The sequence below is a fragment of the Mesoplodon bidens genome (genome assembly GCF_964165515.1).
Source record: "Mesoplodon bidens genome assembly, chromosome: 3".
Taxonomy (NCBI): domain Eukaryota; kingdom Metazoa; phylum Chordata; class Mammalia; order Artiodactyla; family Ziphiidae; genus Mesoplodon; species Mesoplodon bidens.
This window is the reverse complement of record NC_138178.1, coordinates 116687920-116700980: the sequence shown is the minus strand read 5'-3', so window position 1 is coordinate 116700980 and position 13061 is coordinate 116687920. Positions and strand designations below refer to the sequence as shown.

The window sequence follows — 13061 nt, the reverse complement described above, 5'->3', positions numbered from 1 at the left end:
TTAGGAATTTTCATACAACCTCATTCTACAGCTTTTAAGGCTGTAATAAAGTCATCGTATTTCTCAACACGTATCATTCTTATGATATCTTAGGAAGTGCTCAGACAAGCTGAATGCCTAAAGTGACATTTCTAACAGTGCTAAGAGTCAACAACAGACTTTGGTATCACTGACTAAGCACACAATCAAGTCGGAGGAAATAGTGCAGTAATGGTCTTGACCAGTTTAAAGAAAAATATTTCAGTGAGTGAGAACATTCTTTTGCTTCTAAAAATATGCTCGTACATTTGCTTATGAACATTGAGCAGCTCTTCCTTGCCCTGTCGTAACCGCAATAACTTGCTTCATATTTATGGTGTGGTGGATGGTAGGGCTATTCCCTCCCAATTTTAAGAGTGTGTAGTACCAGGCTCCCTGGCTCCATGGCAGATGGGACCACTGGCTGCTGGGCAATGGAGCGTAGGGTTTGAGCCACACTCCTTTCCCTGTGTTTCTTTCTGAGCTGATATTAGGCACCGAATATTTCTTAAGTATTACTCCATTGTCCAATTTGCCCATTTGGCAGCAAGTTTTCATTCTAATAAAAGAAGTTCCTCAGATGGAGATTCCAGATGTGGCTAAACTGCTTTTATTAGGACAATGGGAAAGTCCAATCTTTTCTTCTAGATATCTTGATTGTATTTAGAGTAGTGTGGCTTTGCCTTTGTAATTTTACAAAGAGTTCTATTACGTAACTGGAAAATTGTCTCCTCGAGCATAGAGAGAATTTGTTAGCACAGAACGCACCTTGGAAAATGCTGATGTAAAGCCTCAATTCGAGAGAAACCTTTTAAGTTGCTGAAATGTAATGGAGACGAAAAAGGAAAATGCTGTTTTACATGATTGACCAAAATGCACTGTAATTATATCAACTTGAAACAGATTCCTTAGCAGAACTGATAACTCTGTGATCAGAATAAGTCATGTGTAGTGGAACTAAATACAGCATGGACTTTCTCTGCAGAGTGCAGACACGCTGTAAGTGAGATGTGCAGTAGAAGAGACAGCTGTACTTGCCTTAGCCTGTTTAATGGGACCTCTAGCTGCTTTAGGATAGTAAGGAATGGCGGGAGGCTTTACAGAGGAATTAGTATGTACCATGCCTGCCCATCCTTTTGCATTGCTCTGCAACATGGCTTGTGGACTCTCCTCGTGTGATGCTGTTTGATGTTGCCGCTCCTGTTTTTAATGAACACGGCATCACTCATCAGACAGTCAGCTTCTAAATGGAACACTCCTCAAAGATTCCACTGACTGTCCTTGCTGCCTGTTTTAAAGTGGGAGGGTAAAGTTTAATCACAGATATTTAGCCCAAATATATCCTTCCCGTTTTCCCTCTTCCCTCTAATGTCACTGCATGATATTGATACTATTTTCTGTCAGCCATAGATAAGATCATCTCCAGTAAAAGTAACACTAGTGTTTATTCAGTGCCAGTAAAACTCATTGGCTGACATCTGATACTCTGAAATACTGTTCCTAAACATTATTCCTTGCATATGGTAATCATCTATTTGTACATCTCCTACACATAACTATAAGCTTCTAAAGGGCAGGATTATATCTTATTTCTTCATAATGCCCCAAATAGTGGAGTACCTAATACATAGTAAGTATTCAAGAACTCAATAACTGAGAATAGTGGATTGGAAATACTATCATCTGATTCTGAAAAAAGAAAGAAATTGCAACTAATGAGTGAAGTGCCTAGACTTCCAATAGCCAAGTTAGATAACTAGTTAATTAAGAAGTAATTGTACTCTGTATTCATTTTTGTGTAAGCTGACAGAGGACCCACGTTGGTATTACTGAAACATGCAGACATCATAGACAAAGCTGATGTCTCTAACCCCATCAGTAAAAGAGGAGCTAAGGTCAATTTTCTTGCCATTAGAATTCACTTGCTTTGGTCCCTCTGGTGACTCACAGTTCCTTCTAGGACCGGGTCACATGACTGTGAGATGGCCACAGAGTTAATCTGAAATGCTCCTCTGAGGAGCAGGAAAAGGCCAAAGGCTCTATATTGATCATTGACTTTATCTCATAAGCACCCTCCTCTAACCTGCTCAGGTCTCCACCCACCCTGAGCAGCTGAATGCCACCAGCAGGGTGCTGTAACATCCATCCTGAACGAAACACTGGAGGTTGTCATGGTGGGAGATCTTTTCTTTCACTTCTATTAAAAAGACATCTTTCCCTCTCTCAATTCCCCACCTGAAATGCTTCCTCCTGGCTTACTCTTTTTGCCTCTCTGAGTCCTATAGGACCAGCTTAAATCCCTTCTCCTTCCTGAGATCCTTCCTGATCCTCTGCAGAAAGCAGTAATTGCTCCCTCTGATGAACACCTGGGCAACTTGTGCTGATGCTACTTGACATTTTGGATATTTTCCCTTTTATCGTAAAAATTTTTTTCTCATTTATTTATTGTGTTTCTTGAGAGTGGGGATAATGCCCTGGGTTTTTGTAAAACCTATAGCATCTTATTTCATATGGCAAATATTTTAAAACTACTTGGTAATTTGGGAGAAAAGTATCCAGAAAGGAATTTGACAGAGGGAAATGAACTTAATGAAAGATATTATGAGAAAAATCTATAAGCATGTAATGTTTTTATAATATATAAAACTATTTTAAGTTATTCTCTTGAAAGTTAGACATAAGAAAATTTTCATACTCAGCAATGAATGTAGGTTACAAATATGCAAATGCAGAGATGGAGATTCTTTTTTGAATTAGAATCAAAGTCGTATTTTGGAAATCGCTCTCTATGTTCCAAAATTATTTGTTGTATAAACTTAGCTGTAGTTATTCCATTGTACTATTTTGTGTTTAGCATTAGTTAATTCATTTGTATCCCAAGTCCAACATTATCTCATCTACATACAGTAGTCCAGAAATACCAAATGTGGTCCACCTACCTGACCATCAAATCATGTTCTCGATTCTAGACAGAACTGCTTACTGAGTCTTCTAGGCCAGTGGTTATACACACACCAAATGCACCTCTGGATCCAGAACAGTTTAAATGGGTTAGTTGTAATGCTTCATGATCTTCTGATAAACTCCATGCAATTTAAATTTTAGGAATATAGTTCTTGCCTAGAAACTAACCTCCTAAAAATGACCATGCCAATAGAGATGTAAGTTTGACAAGCAAAAACATTATGAATATTTATGACATTTTAAACTTTGGCAATAGTAAGTCTAGGGCAGTGGAATATTACTTGTTGGGTTGATGAGGATCAAGAGAGGATCATGTTGAATGTATCATTAAAAAAAACCCATTGATTTAAAGAGAAAAATGATCACCCAGCAAGCACACCTCTTTTATTACATTTCTGTTTCCTCTATTCATATTCTGGCATCATTATCTTCACCCAGACTATCATAATTGCCTTCGTCATTATTCTGCCCTCCATACTCCCATTCTAATCCACCCAATCAGACAATAAATATTTTATTAGGAATTTGTATGTTTCAAGTACTCTACTGGAAGAATCAACTCCTTCATCTCAGGATGGCTACTCTCCTGCCCAATCAGGTTCGGCACCTCTCCACTTTACAAAGTCAAATGTAATCCAGCCTCACTTTTCAGTCTTATAGTCTACTTATTCTGTTCATATGCCCAATCACTTCAATCAAAGCAAAATGTTCACACTTCTCTGTGATATATGTGTTAGTTTTCAGCATAATTCCCTGGGGCCTAGAACTATAAAATAAATCATTCTCAGAATTAGAAGTTGTGTTCATGTCATAAATCTAACAATCTGAGAAAAACATCTTAGAGTAGACAATATTAGAGGTGTTTCTGAGAATTTCTATTCTGAAAGGCTTGCTAAAACTGTGGAGGGAAGTACAGAAGGAAGAAAGGGCTTAACTTAGAATTGGGACAAGAAGGTTAAACACAAGGAGTAGGCAGCCTAAAGAAAAGCGAAACTGGAGAACTGGGGTGTAGGGAAATGACAATACTTGTCATAAATCTCATTACAAACAGACCTCAGGATAAGATACAAAATACGTAAGACCCTCATACTGGGAACTTCCACATTTTGAAGGTTAGAGTTCTGAGATGCATGATCATAGCAAAAAAGAAGAAGAAAAAAAAGAATTTGGCTTTCTAAAATGGGATACGTTTTTATTGCGCACAAACTACATGCAGAGCACTGTGCTTCTGTGAAGGTCCAGGTAACCTGAACTACCCCTAGTGACCAACTCTGCTCTATCATGAAGTACTGATAATAAATTGTATCACGGTACGACCCGAATTCTTGCTCTAAACGCAGGCTCCTGTCTGCCAGAATGAATTCCAAATTCATAATCAGGATCAAAGTTAGGCCATATTAGCTGCTCTGTATTTTTAAACTTTGTATTAAATTACCATCAAAGAGCACTAATTAAGATAAGAAATAGAGCTACTTATTTGTTTCATATGCATCTTCAGATTTCTGAATTATGCATTAAAACAATCTATGACATCTGTGTATGCTTTTCACAAAAGAAAAAAGCATAAATGCCTCAGGGTGCATCTGCCTAGCTAAGAAACAGATGAAAAAAACTCTTTCTGCAGTTCTGTTAAAGTACAGAGAAATATCATAATTTTAAAGGCTACAAAAATAAGGTAAAGATTATACAAGACAAATAAATCAGTAAAATCTGTAGCAAAACCCAGAATATTTTAGATTAATCTGAAAAGGCTGAGACTCCTAAGACTTTGAAAAGTGAGAAAAGCCATTTGGCAAAATCCTTAACTTGGATTTTTGTTTGTTTGATTTTGTTTCTAGGTTCCAGATTCAGCGATGTGCAACTGATCCAAACAGTTACAAAAGCTTAGGAGACAGCTTTCGAATGATTTTCCGCACAGAAGGGTATGTATGGTTCTTTATATATAGTCTCTATGTTGATGTGGGCATTTTAATATATTACTACATAACATGTTTTCTCATTTTGAATGATTTCTTTTCCTAGTCTTAGTAGGGAAAAATATTTAAAAGGGTGTCTTCCTATTTTTGTGTGTGTTTTTCCTGATAATGCAGTTAAAAATTAAATATGTATATGATAGAAACTACCACAAAAAGGATGTTAATAATATCCTTTATTAATAGTAGTTTGATGACTAGAGGACAATTTTTATTTTGTGCTATTGAGGCTTTTTAAAGTTCTTATAACTGGGGATATCTAAATGTGATAGTTCTTTATTTTGATTCTTAAATATAGCGCCCAAATGGGTTCCTTGTTTGCATTCTGGTTTATGAATATTCAATCAAAACATATTTTTATCAAAAATTGATGTGTCAAGTTCATCATCCTATTAGATGATCAGATAAATAGAAGATTTTTGTTACATAAACTAAAATTATCTTTGATGTATAGATTCAGTTAAAGCCTCTATCAAGCATAATTTTCCAAAGGATATTAGATGTGCTTTTTGAAGTTGTTTTCTTAAGAGAATTGGTTGAAAATAATAATTATACCAAAAAGATAACAGTAATAATAACAACTAGTACATGTTTAGCCTCTACTATGTACTAGGAATACTCCATATAACTCTTTGAGGTAGGTTCTGTTAGGATCCATTCATGTTGGACAGATGAAGAAACCAAGACTCAGAAAAGTTAGTAATTTTCACATATCTGTTAAATCTTGAAGCTGGGACTCAAATCCAGTGAGCTTGACCCCAAAGCCCATGCTCCTAACCTCTGTAGTTCATTACCTCTCTTAGCAGATTATACTGGGGCTACTATTTTGCTAATTAAACATATGTCATTGATGTTGTTCCATGCCAATAGATTCTTTTTAACAACAGCATAGTAATTTATTTATCTACATACTGCAGTTTATTAAATTAATCCCTTTGGTGGCCCATTAGGTTGTTTCCATATTTTCACTATTATAAACAATAGAACAGTATATATTCTCATACTATTTTTTCGCATTTATGTGTGTATGTATATATATATATATATTTCTATTTTTAAAAGTTGCTAGCAATGGACTTATAAGATCAAATGATATGCACATTTTATATCATAGATGTTGCCAAATTATCTTCCAAAAAGTATATACTGACTTATATCCTTAGTATTTGAGAGTTCTCACTTCTCCACACCCTCTCAAACACTGGACATTATCAATCATTATTTGATATATCTGTCACTCACATGCATCTCCTGTTTATAATCTAATAGGTAAAAAATAAAAGTGTCTTAATAGTATTCCTTTGATTGTAACTGGGGTTGAGCATACTTTTATATCATTAGGTATTGTTTCTTTCATGAATTGCTTATTTTGTGTCTCTCGCCCATTTCTCTTAGGTTAGATTTTTTTATTAATTTGTAGGAGTTCTGTATATATTATAGGTACTAATCCTTTAACTATTACATAAATTACAGATATTTTCCCCAACTTGTCAGTTGTCTTACAACTATAGTGTCTTACACCTTTCAGAAGTTTGTGAGTTTTGCAGATTGTGATTTTGTGATTATATCTATCTTTTCCTTTGTGATATCTGACCTTGATGACACATTAAAAAAGAAGGACATCCTCTAACCCCAAGACTATAAACATTTACGTTTGAATCTTTAATCCATCTGTGATTTCTTTTTTTAATGTGCAGTATGGCATATAGGAATTAAATTTTATTTTCAAATGGTTATACAGTTGTCGAAACACCACTGGTGAAAAAATCCATTCCTTACTCACTAATTGGAAATGCTAGCTTTTTTGTGTATTAAACTTCCACATATATATCAGCTAAATTTTCTATTCAGTTTCTCTATTTCCTATTCTGTTTCATTAATTTATCTATCTCTATGCCAGTATCATACTGTTTTAATTATTTTATCTTTAGAGTGTTTCAGGAATATGTAAAAATATGGCCTGCAGTGTAAAGTCTAAATTCCTTATCAGGTGTACAGAGCCCTTCCTAGGACAGCCCTTGCTTCTCCAGGCTCATTCCCCGTGCACAGATCTGTTATATAGCGTGCACCACTCTGATTTATTGAGCTTGTTTTCTGTCTATCTCCCCTCTCCCGCCCCAAGAATACATTTCCCTGAGGTGCACGTCTCATTTCCCTCTGTTTTCCCTATCCCTGTGTTTGGCACTGAGTAGAGATACTCAGTAAATGCATGTTGAACAAATGAATGAAAGTCATCACACCAACATCATGATGATGCAAAATGAAAAAGAAAGATGATAATTCTTGCTATAGACCACTCCCTCTGAAGCTATGATAATGATCCTGAAGGCTGATTAAATATTTTGAGGTCATCTAGTGACACAGAATCAGCAAATTCTTGCTATTCCTCTGGTGATGTGGTACCTAAGTGTCATTGATAATATGCCCGCATTTATGGCAGTTGGGATCAAAATCATGTTCATTTTACCCAGTACATATATATAAAATTAAAGAAACCATAGTGTATTATATAGTCAATAAATTATCTCTTTCCAGTAAAACAATAGTGTCAGCATTGCCAAGTTCTGTAAACTGTAACAGATATCTCTGAATTGGATGTGGGAGTTCCTTAGCCAGACTCTTCATTTCAAGTGTGTTCTAGGAAGAATTTGATGTTTCTGCTTTGATATCAAGTAATGTAGCAAACATACAGTATGTGTGGTCCCTGCATAGTAAAATTGGCCTTTTCCTCGACTGTATGTTTAATTGCTTCTAAAGCAAATTGACATTCTTTCTGTAATGCCTTTAGATCTGGACATGTTATTAGCAAAAGTCAGAAAGCTCCAGTCTTAAAGATGGAAATATTTGTAAAAATACAAAAGAAAAAGCTGCCTGTTATTTTTTATACAGAGCAAGGGCATTTCATAGCCTTAAGTTTAAAAAAACAAAAAAAAGAGGAAGAAAAAGAAAAAAAATACCTTTTAACACATGCTGTGTTGAATTTTTTTCCTAGCAAAACAGTTCCTTATGATTTTCTTAGTTAGCTTTTAGAGTATACTCTGCTTTCAAAGATGGTTTTTCACTCAGGTGCGTAGAGGCCAGTTTGCTCTGTGGCCTGCAGGGAGGGTAGCGCTAGTCAGTTTGACTAGTAACAATTAAGAGAGCTCATCTCTCCTGGTTCTTCTTATCTAACTCCCCCAGCCCCGCAAGTTAAAGGTTTTGAAAGCTAGTCCTTTTCTGTTGTTTAAAAACATTAAAGTCTGTTAATACACTTAGAATCTGCACAGAGCTCCCATTTCCTCTCTGTAAGAAAGTGAAGTGGTATTTTCACCATTCTTAGAGATGCAGTTCCCCACCTCTCAGCCCAGAATTCACATTTCTAAGAGACAAGAGCTCAGTCACATGGGTCTGAATCCCTTTACTGCTTCTAAGATTTTTTTTCTTCTTAAAAGCATAGATACATTGTGCTGTTATTAAGGACATAGTTTTTCAACCCAGCTTTACAGAGGTGAAATTAACTTAAGTTTTTAAAACCAGGCCTTCCAAATTCTGAGTAAGGATTTCTGTTATGTGGAATTGTCATATTTACTTAGCTTGTACCAAAAAGGTCGTCATTGCAGAAAACTGACAGGGAAGGAATTTGTCACTGTTGAGAGTACCTCCATCGTCACCATGATTCTTCATCTTTCTCTGGTTTGACAAAATACACTAACAGGTCCATCTACTATAATCATGAGCCCAGAAGACATGAAGATTTAGCCTAGTTGACTAGGTGCCTTCAAAACCAGTAAGCTTCATTTTGTAAACTCCCCTGGCAAATAGCAGCTGGTATCTCTATTTACCATGCGTTCATGCATCACACCTAATTTCCTTTTGCTTCAGAGTATCTCATGAGAGTTCTTCTAGTCTCTTTTGTACTTATCATTCCTTTAAAGAGAGTGATTGAGATGTTCACAGATGGGTGAGGGTATTATAAATTATGCTAAAATAAAACCAGGACTGCCCACCTCCTCACTCTCCATTCTCTGAAAATATCTAGTGGCCATTCTTTCTGAAATGAAGAGAAAACAAAGAGTTATACAGAACTTAAGATATTCTGGTGACATAGGTAAAGAAAGATATGAAACGAATATTTATTTTCTTCAGCGTACCAGGCACTGTGCTAGGGACTTTTTCATTTCAGCACGGCACTAGTCTCAACACAGCTCAGCATCATTATGTATGTCTGTATTTTGTGTGAGGTAACGGATGATCAGAGAAGTTAAACAACTTCCCCAAAGTCAAACAGGTATTAGTGACATACCATGGTTTTTCCATTACACTGTATCACCTTTCATTAAACACCCAATTTTGTTGTTTATTAAATGAAAAGAAGACAATGTGGAAGTAGTGGCTGTAAACCTCTAATTTTTAAATAGCTATTCTAAAACCTTTGGTATTCCTACCCTCAAATCACATACTAATTTAAAGCAGCTTTTATCTCTTCCTTCAAGTAAAGTATGGGAGACCAGTATATGGTCAGTCAACCAAATCCTGTCGATCCTGAGGCAGCACCACAAACCTCTGACAACTCCAGACTCTTAATCCAAGCATTGTTCCATCTCTTGCAGAGAGCTCCATACCTCTGATGAATGCATGGTTTTACATCAGTCTGCTCTCATCCTGCTTGTTCCTTAGTTTTCTTATGAGGAAAATTCTTGGGCATTGGTTTGCCCAAGGCAAATAACTAGGAAACAGGAGGTCAGATTAAACTTAGTTTCAAATGAGAAACATGTTGATTGCTGGTGCCTTCGGAAATATGGTATTCTTCAGAAAGTATTACTGTAGAAAATATGTGGTTGCATTTGGGGGGCATTCGAACTGTGTTTTGTTTCACGATTTGTTTTCTGTAACCACTGATGCTGCCCCAAGTATCATCTTACAATCAGACCACTTGGTGATTATAATATTTTCTAGTTAAATGACATTTAAGGCCTCGTTTTATGAGCTCCAGAGTAATTGGCTAATTTGGTAACTCCAGATGTGTGAGATAATGTGCCACTCGTTTAAGTGCCTTTCAGACGGCATAAATGGCACAGCCCCAGGAGGTATAATCACTCCCTCTTGTTTTCATTAAGAAGGGGAATGAGTGGCTTGTGACACAGACAAATGAAGCGGGGCATCTACGACTCGAAAATCAACAACTTGGTTAAGATTTGGACATTTTTCTTTTTACAGGTGGACTCACTCCAAGATCTTTAGCTTAATTTGGTGTCTAGGTGGGTCTGCCTTTTAAAAAGTGGTTTACCTAGTCTAACAGGGCCAGGTAATTTTAAAGCAACCTCTGTAAATAGAAAGCCCTGCTCTTATAGAAACCCTCCCTAAGTAAAGTAGTGTCTGGAAACTGTCTCTCACTCTCACATGGAAGTGAGGGCAAGCATTGGATTTGAAGAGACAGTGGAGGAGATAACTCTTCCCACTACCAGGAATTGTTATTTGAGCAATCAGCAGCCTCACCACCTAAATCAAGTTCCAACTTCACAAGGCCCAGTAGTTGCTGCTACTTTTTCTCTCTCCTTTCAACCCGACTTCTCATCCAACAGAAACCCACTCATCTACCCAGTATTACAAGTTGGAGTGGAGCAGGTGATTCTTGGCATCACCGATCCCTGGATCCTCGGGCTGGTCCCTCTTATCTGACAACAGATCCAGTGGAGGATTGACTGCCACTTAACGAATGCAGAATTTTTACTCAGATGAATAATTACAGACCGTACCCCAGAGCCCTAAGCAGATAATCCACAGTATAAATCAATTATGTATAGATCACTGGGTATTGACTGGGTTTGCAAGCTTGGTTTACCCAAATGAATTTGATCTTTGGTGGGTGCCAGATGTGCAGTGTGCCTTCTGTGATGAGTTTCCTGGTGCCTTGAGTACCTTCTCTCCTCTCCTTTCTACTTTTCCAAAGAGGCCCTTCCTGGTACCTACTGGACCTCCCTTGAGTACTCCCTTGTTTTGTTTTCTTTTGTTTCCAGCTTTATTGAGGTGTAATTGGCATATAACTTTATGTAAGTTTAAAGTGCACAACATGATGGTATGATACATGCATCTATTGCAAAATAATCACCACAGTAGGGCTAGTTAACACACCCATCACCTCACGTAATTACCACTTTTGTGTGCAGTGAGAACGTTCAGGTCTACTCTCCTAGCAACTTTCAAGGGTACAGTGCAGTCTTTTTAGCTGTAGTCACCATGCTGTACATTACATCCCTGCTCCCTTGTTTTTAAGTGGTGATGAGAAGGAAAGCAGACAGTCCCCGCTGCTCTTGCTCCCACACTGCGGAGTTCAGCCCTGGCCTGCCTGGGCTTCTTAACGATGGCAGAACAAACATCCTCTTTAGTTAGGAAAAAAGGAAAACAAGAAAAAAAAAAAAACATAGCAGGTGAGAGTTTGGAGAATGAAACTATAGCAAATCCATCTGGCAAATCTTATAAGTGATGGACCCAGGTCCAGAATACGGTGTTCAATAGACTGAAGCCATTGTCTTCTCCCAAGCTTTCTCCAGTTTTAGAAAGACAGAAAAGAGATGATCTCAATCCAGGCATGGGCCTACTATTACTATTCTCTGATGATCTGTGTTCCTTTTAAAAATCATTTATCAATACTTTAGTATATTATACTCTTAAAATTTTAGTCATAAAGTATATGCAACAGCTTTTCACAGAAAGCTATGCTAAGAATTTTAAATACTATTTATCAATTCAAGGTTGAAAACTTTTTAAAAATGCAGGGTAAGGAGAAAAAAATACTAAAGAAGAACATTTTTTTAAAATAAAGAAGATGTGAGATATATATATATATATATATATATATATATATATATATATATATTCAATGGGATACTACTCAGTCATTTAAAAAGATGAATTACTGCCATTTGCAACAACACAGATGGACCTTGAAGGTATTACGCTAAGTGAACTAAGTCAGACAGAGAAAGACAAATACTGTATGATCTCACTCATATGTGGAATATAAAAAACAAACAAAGAAAATAAATGAACAAACCAATCCAAACAAAAACAAACATGTAGACACAGACAACAGAATAGTGGTTACCAGAAGGGAAGGGATGGGGGGAAGATGAAATGGGTAGAGGGGATCAACTGTATGGTGATGGATGGGAACTAAATTTTTGGTGGTGGGCATGCTATAGTGTATAAGAAGTGAAATATAATGTTGTACCCAGGACACTTACGTAATTATCATTAACATCAATGTTACCTCAATAAAAAATAAATTAAAAAACAGGCAGTTGAACCCACTAGTACATTATTTAGCATATCTATTTTACCAAATTATTTTATACTGCTACTAAAGCAAATAGTTGTTGGTTTAAGCTGTATTGGGTTGTAAAGTAGTCTTTACAATCAGGGAGTGGATAATGAATTTTCAGAGTGCTCAAATAGCAGCATCCTGGTGCTTCCATGTCCGAGTTCTGTTTCCTTTTCTAAATTAGAGGTCTTTTGTTCTGCCCACAGAGTGACCTTTAAAATGGTTTCAGCTCCTAGATTTCCCTCCTGTCATCACCACAGATTGCTAGCTGACAGTCACACTCCCACTCCCCCAGCCTCACACTAACAATGCTTTCTGACTTAACTGACTGGCCTTTGGCAAGGATTTAAGTGTTGCCAGAGAGTAAGTGAAAACGTTTGCAGTGATGTCAGCCCGTCAGCAAGGTCTGATTAAGAGACCAAACACGGCCTCTCTCAGCGAGCAGTGCTGACAAGAAGGAAGGGAGGACCAGTTGTTTGGGTGGAAGTAGTTGTCTTTTGGGAAGGTTGGTGTCTCGATTCAGAGCCTGAGCAGATATTCTTCATGTTTTTATAGACTGTTAATGGGGGGTGAGGGGATTTCACATCTCAGTGGGAGATGTCCATTTGAAAATATTTCCAGGCCTTTATTTTAACTTTTTCTGGATTTCTGATGGGCTGGATGCATAGTCATCTTGGGAGGAAAAATGTGTTTACAAAAACCAGAATCCTTTTTCGAGGTTGTTGAACTGAACATTTTCTGATGAGAATGAGAAAGAAAATCTCCAAAAACTCTTCTACCTTTGTCTGATTCTCTTATTGTAGAAA

At 36.9% G+C, this 13061-nt stretch overlaps 1 protein-coding gene across 5 annotated transcripts in view; it reads left to right on the top strand.

The window, feature by feature from the left end:
- The window catches only part of SLC25A21 (solute carrier family 25 member 21), a 528472-nt gene that overhangs the window by 374607 nt on the left and 140804 nt on the right, over positions 1-13061 (top strand). For all 5 annotated transcript variants that reach the window (XM_081227232.1, XM_081227234.1, XM_081227231.1 and 2 more), the window contains exon 3: positions 4821-4904. In XM_081227232.1, the coding sequence (XP_081083358.1) occupies positions 4821-4904 (84 nt within the window). The remainder of the gene's footprint in view (positions 1-4820; positions 4905-13061) is intronic.